Consider the following 7,577-nt stretch of genomic DNA (forward strand, 5'->3'; position numbering starts at 1 on the left):
CACTGACAACGTCTTATTAAGAAGCCCATCCCAGTGACTCCATGGTATCAATCAACCACTCTAACAAGAAGTCAGAACCTGTCCAAAACCGTAAGTAATTCCATCAGCTGAAAGTATCCATATAAAGAAAATCTAAAGGCTTTCGTGAAAAAATGTCAAAGACAAGGCAGTCATTTATCTCTCCAACCCAGACTGGACAAATTCCCCATGCCAGGCCACCAGATGGAGCACGAGCTCTCACCAAAATGCAGAAAGTCCAGACTCACCTAGAACTCCTGGAGAAAATACAGCACTGCACAATGAAAAGAGGACGGGATTTGGAAACTGAGCAAGGACTAAAGCCTTGGCTCTGACATTCACTAATTCCAGAACACTGCTTTGACCTCTCTGGGCTGAGATTTTCTCCATGATATCTGCCCACTTTCCTGATCTCTTGTGCTGCTCTTCCATTTGTGCTAGAGAACTTTCTGTTTCTCCAACACGACAATCTTGTTCCCATCTCAGAACCTTTGCACTCGCTATTGCCCCTGCTGGGAACACTCTCTTTCGATGTGCACACAGTTGGCTCCTTTTTGTCATTTAGGGTTCAGTTTAAATGTCACCATCTCAAAGGACTTCGCTGACCATCATCACATTCTGTTTCCAGCTCTGCACACACTCCTCACCCCTGTACTCTCTATCCATTATTTTCTTCACAGCGCTTAACACTAAGGAAATAATTTACTTGTGTCCCCAACTGGAACATAAACTCCAACAAAGAGTTTGATCTTGATCTTGATCAAGCACTTAGGGCTGTGTGTGGCACATAGTGGGGCATGCAATAAATACACATTGAACTGAATGAATGAAGGGATATTTCTACTTCACAACTGCAGTGATACTTATTTTTTGTTTGTTTTTGTTTTGTTAGAGACAGGGTCTCACGATGTTGCCCAGGCTGGTCTCCAACTCCTGAGTGGAAGAGATTCTCCTGTCTCAGCCTCCCAGAGTAGCTGAGACTATAGTCTCAGGCCTAGGTACCTGGCATATTTAAATGATATAATGTAATGATTTTAATGGTAAAATGCCCTCATATTAATTGTTATTAACCACAGTCACTATCATTTGCCATCTTTAGTGATCCTACCTTAACCTTTTTTCCGTATCTTCGTTTTAAAAGCAAGACCGGCAAAAAGTAGTTCATGTTAGGTGAGAAATTAAGTACATGAGAGGAGCCATCCAGGCCTGAGACTAGCTCTAAGAACTGGGCATACGACTATCAACCCACAAGCAAAACACCTCTCGCCGTCCCCATTATGGTAAAAGAGGGAGCAATGGCGACTACTGGTCCTGTGATACTTCGGTTTCATTACAGGTCAGATGCTGGGGCCACAGTGTAGGTGCTACACAGCAGTGGAGCTGCGCGAGGCAAGATGACCCTCGAGTTACCACAGAAACAGTGAATTTCTGTTGCTCACAGGTCCAGCCCTCCCAAGAGAAAGGGCGAGTGCCATGTTTAACAGATATCAACTCCTCTGGGGCAGGACCCACAAGGAGACCTGGATGCCAGCGCCACCCCACAGTTCCTTCGGGGCCGCTCCCGGTTCTGTTCCCGCGCAGGGCTCCCCTTTATCTCAATGTCAGCCCCTCCTCACTCCCTTGCACTGCGCGGCTCAGAGGAGCAGCGGAGGGGGTGTCCTCAACTATCTTCCAGCCACCTCCTCCCCACCACCTCCAGCCCCCTCAACACCCATTTCCGGCGCCCGGGCGTCCTTTCTCTGGCTCCCGGTCTCTCCTCAAGCCTGACGCCCCCGCCCCCAGGCGCTCGCGCCCCTCTCCCCAGCTCCGCTGACTTCCCCCGGCCAGGGCTCCCGCCACCTCCCCTTCCGGCCCCCTCCGGCGCAGGGCACTCGCTCCGCGACCTCCTCCTCGCTCCCCGCCCCCCGCCCGTACCGGGATCAGTTCCTTCAGAGAACGCCGCACCGGCACGATCTCCAGCTCGCCCTCTTCCACCTCCATAGGCTCCGGCTCGCCACGGTCCAAACTGGACTCTGTCTCAGGTGACGGGAGCCCCAGGGCCGGCCCCGCCGGGGCCTCCGCCTTCACCGACACCCGCAGGCCCCGTACGGCCGCCATCGCTGCCTGCCGGCCGCACCACTGAGAGCCCGCCCCGCACACTCGCCGGCTAGAGCGCCGCCGCCACCGGCCACCGAGGAGCCGCCACCGCCACCTAGAGCGTCGCCTGCCTCTGCCAGAAGGCCGGCATTAGCGTTCCCGCCCCCTGGTGGCGGGAAGAACCCGGGCCGGCTGCGGCGGGACCTGGTGAGGAGAAGGCGGGACCGAGTGGGGACAGAGGCGGGGCCTGCTGGAGGGGACGGGATCTGGAGGAGATCGGTGTAGTCCGAGGTTACAGGTCTAAATCTGTACTAAAAGCTAACTTTACTGAGCGATCACTGTGTGCCAGACACTTCTAAGCGCTTGAGCCCTTACAACAACCCCATGAAGTAAGTCCTATTATTACTCCTGTTTCACATATAAAGAAACTGAGGCACAGAAATGTACCCAAGGTGACTGGCTATTTAAGGGATAAAACCTGGATCTGAGCCTAGACCGTCTGGCTCCAGAGCCCAGAATGAGCCTTGGTATATCACCTCTGGGCAATCTGCAGGTTTACAAAGTTACTTGCCTTGCCAATCTTTGTCCCTTTCAGGTCTCCCCAAAATTGGCCCATGTTACATACACTAAAATTGAGACTCTAAGAGGGTAGTGACCTGCCCAAAGGCCAGAGCTTAGACCCTGATTTCCTGACTCCTGAAGGTGCTATCCACTGTTGAACTGTGAGCACGGTTTCCTGCTGATATTTTTCTAAGAGCCTGGTGGGGGAGAGAGAGTGTCTGGGCTTTCAGAGAGCACCACTGGTCAGTTTTTGCTTTGAGTCCTGATTTTGCATCTTCTTCTCTGTGTAACCTTAGGCTAGTCTTGGCCCCTTTCTGGGCCTGTTTTCCTGCCTGATGAGTGAGTAGGGGGGACCCTAGGGTCTCTGAGCCCTACCAGCTCTGACCATGGAGGAACAAATAATTATACACCAAGGAAGAGCATGATCAGCATGAGACACACCTGGGCATCAAGCTGGCTGGCCCTGCCCCACACACCTTGTGTGGACTTGGGCAAGCCGCTGAACCCTGTGGAGCCTCAGTTCCTTCATCAGTAAAATGGAAAAATATTACCCATCTCCAAAGGAGGTTGTGAGGGTTAAATGAGATAATTATAGACAGATACAGGATTCAACAGAAGGGGTATAGTACATCATAGTTTTTTTTAAATTTGGGTTAAATCACAGGGCGGGCAAACACAAGACGGAGCTCTTGGCCAGGAACAGTGGCTCACGCCTGTAATCCTAGCACTCTGGGAGGCCGAGGAGGGAGGATCACTTGAGCTTGGGAGTTGGAGACCAGCCTGAGCAAGAGCAAGACCCCATCTCTACTAAAAATAGAAAAATTAGCCGGCCATGGGGGCATGCGCCTGACAGGGCCCTAGCTGGCAGGTGAATTAGGTGTCCAGGGCAAGCCAGGACATCAAACACCAAAGCTCCTAGGCTTCTGTCAGAAAAACCCTTTGTGTCTTTCCCCTTTTGGTCACCTAACTCACCTGCCCCCCTTTCCTGTCCTCGGTGCAGCCAGCTGAGGTGGAGCCATGGAGAATTTAGGAGGTGGTAAAAAATAATTTTCAAAAAGCTAAAAAACATGACTCTCAAACAAATATAAAATGAACACATGTCAAAGCTTTTATCCATTCATTAATGAGTGAGGAAACCAGTAAGATATTAGGACAATTCAAAAGAGAATTTGAGAATGAATATAGAGTTGGTCAGTCAAAGGAATGTTGAGATGCATTTGACAAGGCAGATTAATGCTCTACGAGGCAAGAAACTATAACCTTTTCTACCAAACAGCAGACATTTGCATTGCTATTGGATAAGAATTATGTACTTGTTATGAATTTTCCATAAAGTAACTTCTACTCTCATAGGGTTGTAAAATACCCTAATCAGTAGTAAATAAGGAGTCAGGAGGCTGAAGCAGGCAGGAAGATCACTTGTGGCCAGGAGTTCAAAACTAACCTGGGCAACATAGTGAGACCCCATCTTTACAAAAATAAAAAAATTAGCTGGGCATGGTGGCACACACCTGTAGTCCCAGCTACTCAAGAGACTGAGGCAGGAAGATCACTTGAGCCCAGGAGTTGGAGGCTGCAGTGAGCTATCATTGAACCACTGCACTCCAGCCTGGACAACAGAGTGAAACCCTGTCTCTAAAAGAATAATAAATAGTAAATAAGAAGTCTTAGCTGGGCACAGTGGCATGTGCCTGTAATCCCAGCTACTTGAGAGGCTGAGGTGAGAGGATCACTTAAGCCCAGGAATTCCAGCTTGGATGGCAGAGCAAGACCCTGTCTCTTAAAAGAATAGTAAATAAGAAGTCAAACAAAGCTACACATCCCTAGAAAATAACAGGTAGAAAAGGCATGTTCGATAATAACCTGGCACTGCACTGAGAGGACATCTGTGTAGTCCTTTTCACTCTTTCCACATTCTGGATAATTTTTAATAGAAAAAAACAGGAGAATGGGACACTGGGACAGACTAGAGAGTTTTAAGAAGAGAGTGATCAAGTGTCAAATTCAACCACAACTTGACATTGGAACTTAGCTTGGGTCTAGAGGTTCGTTGGCCATTGTGACTTGGAAGAGACCAATGTCCATGAAGGCGAAGGCAGATTAGTGGTCGGAGTTGAGGCAGTGTGGACCACTCTTTTGAGAAGTTTGTGAAGGGGAGGCTAGTGGGCAGGGAAGGATATTAACAGTCTTCTAAAAGGTTCCTATTCAGGTTTTCTTTAACTCAAATTGGCCATTACCTCTCCTTTTTCCCTCCCTCTCCAACTCAGGGAGGAGGAGAATAAAAATAATAGAATCCTATCTCTCCCGGAGTAACACAGGGAAAAGCCATTAAAAGGTCATATGAGCTCCTAAAGTGAAATCGAATGCTACTGGAAGACTGGTAACAAGGTCCATGGCCTGAGGTGATGCCCTGCTGATTACAGCAGAGATGTTATTTAATGCGCTTTTACACTGGGCACACAACCCCCACATCCCACGCCCCTCAGTCGTAGTTAAGAAGTTTCCATAGTCACAGAGGTCATGAAGCAGCTGACCCTGGTGGGAGTACTGTATCCATGCCCCCTACTGGCTACATAGCTAAATTCCTAAAAGGACCATCTTTCCTCCCTTTCTCCGTTCCCCTCAGCTCCCTTGACCACTCAGCATCATGGACACCCTGTGCACCCTGCCATTTATAATGCCACACTCAGTTTTCCTTTTACCTCCCCCCGCTCCTGCTCCAGTGCCTTTGTGGGTTCTTTCTGTTCCCCCAACAGTAACAGTACATCAGGGCTTGATCCTGGGCCCTCTGTCTTCTCACCCATGCTTGCCACCCTGGACCGTCTCCTCATATGCATGCATGGCTTCCAACTCCACTGCCATCCACACCCCAAGGGCTCTCGCCTCTCCATTTGCAGTTCTTACCTCTCCTCTGAGCTCCAGACCCACATGTCCAACTGCCTCCTGGACGTCTTCCCTTGAATGTCTCAAGGCACCCCAGACTCAACCTGCCAGGTCCATTCCTGTGTTCCCTCCCTCCCTGATAGGCACAGTAGTCAGCACTCATCATTCAAAATCATCCATGCACTCGCATGGCAACTCAATTAATGTCTGTCTCTTGCTGTGGACTGTGAGAGCCATGACAGCAGGAACTGTGTTGGTTTGGCTTAGTGTCTAACTCAGTGTCTGGTTACAGAAAGCCCTGGACAAATATTGAAAGGATGGATGGACAAATGGACATATCCAAAGCGCGTGAGACCTTTGCCTACGCTAGATTTAGGAACATAGAGCACCGGATCTACCACCCCTCTTCACCAAATCCTAGACCAGGGCTACTCATGTCAACCCTTGCTGTTCATTAACATCACCTGGGGAACTGGAACGGTTATATACAAAATGATTCCAACTATACGACATTCTGGAAAAGGCAAATCTATGGAGACAGTGAAAAGATCAGTGGTTGTCAGAGGGAGGAGGGGGAGGGAGGAATGAACAGGTGGAGCATGGATTTTTAGGGCAGTGAAACTATTCTGTATGATACTGTAAGGGTGGATGTATGTCATTATACATTGTGAAAACCCATAGAATGTACAGCACAGAGTGAACCCTAATGTAAACTGTGAACTTTAGTTAATAATAATGTATTGATATTGGGTCATCAATTATACAACAAGTATACCCCAATGCAAGATGTTAGGGGAAACTCGGGGGCAGGAAGCAGAGTTTGAAGGGGTATATGGGAACTCTCTGTACTTTCTGCTCAATTTTTCTATAAACCTAAAACTTCTCAAAAAAAAAAAAAAGGTAAAGTCTATTAATTAAAAAAAAATCCTGACACCTAGACTATGTCCCAGACCATTTGAACCAGAATTTCCCAGGGTACAACCCAGGCATCAGGATTTAAAAACTCCCTAGGAGAGAGTAGCATGTTACCAGGTTGAGAACTAACTCATGCTTCAGACTGGATGGGGAATGGAGGGTGGGGTGGAGGGGGCAGACAGACCACGGTGGGTGGGGAGCCCTTCTCATCTTTGGGGTGGGTTTCCCAGGGAGGTAGGTGGATGTTGGCACAGATCCCCTTAAAGGAGAGGGGAGCACTTGAGGGCAAGCGGAGTCCTCTCCTTGTGAACGCTCCAGAGCCTTCATAATCCCTCTTGAACTCTGGGGGAAATCAAGTGAGAAGTGTAGCCAGTGCCCTGCAGTTTTGCACTTCCCCATTGATCCAGTTTCATTCCTTCAGTGTAGACCTGTGCGTAGGCCATGTGTATGTGTTGGGGATGGGGGGTGGGAGAGACCAAAGGACTAGGGGGGTCAAAGGGCAGAGGGCATCAGCCAATCACATGGGTCATGGCAAGGACAGTGACCAGACCTGCTGGGGTGGGGCTGAGTGAGTCCAGTAGTAGCAAGGAACAAGGAGCCCCGTGCGGAGGGCATCTGAGAGGCAATGCTACCCCGAGTGTGGGGCAGCAGCCCTCAGAAATCAAAGGGGACAGAAATTTGCTTTATACCTAATAGAGAGGCCTGAGCAAGTTTGTACGCTGAGGGGCAAGACACAGAGAACCAGAAAAGGCCAGAGGTAAACAGGCCAGGGAAAGGACTTCCTGAGAGATGCTCCTCGATTGGTCTTTAACACGGGGGAACAGTGAGGGGCAGGTATAAATAGTGAAAGTGACTCAGCCAGTTGGCAAAACTGTGATTCCTGCTTCCTGGCCCCAGTCTTGTAGGAAATGGGCCAGACACCAGACCACACACCACTGTGGACCATGGAAGGCTTCCCGGAGGAGGCAACTTGGAGGTGGTGGGGCCTATGCAGTTGAGAGGGCAGGGAGGCTGACCACACAAAGGGGGGATGGGCTAATGAATGATGAATTGGTTGGCTCGACCTGGACAGGGGCTGGCAGCTCACCCTGGACAGTGAGAAGACCCAGGCCTTTTCTGATGGC

General features: G+C 49.6%; 1 protein-coding gene across 2 annotated transcripts in view; it reads right to left on the reverse strand.

The window, feature by feature from the left end:
* The window catches only part of LOC105817019 (chromosome unknown open reading frame, human C17orf85), a 30,123-nt gene extending 27,986 nt beyond the window's left edge, over positions 1–2,137 (reverse strand). For both annotated transcript variants that reach the window (XM_012652630.1, XM_012652631.1), the window contains exon 1: positions 1,933–2,137. In XM_012652630.1, the coding sequence (XP_012508084.1) occupies positions 1,933–2,115 (183 nt within the window). In that variant the 5' untranslated portion in view covers positions 2,116–2,137. The remainder of the gene's footprint in view (positions 1–1,932) is intronic.
* Between the last annotated feature and the right edge of the window lie 5,440 nt (positions 2,138–7,577).

Source organism: Propithecus coquereli, unplaced genomic scaffold, assembly GCF_000956105.1.
Source record: "Propithecus coquereli isolate 6110/MARCELLA unplaced genomic scaffold, Pcoq_1.0 Scaffold390, whole genome shotgun sequence".
NCBI lineage: Eukaryota > Metazoa > Chordata > Mammalia > Primates > Indriidae > Propithecus > Propithecus coquereli.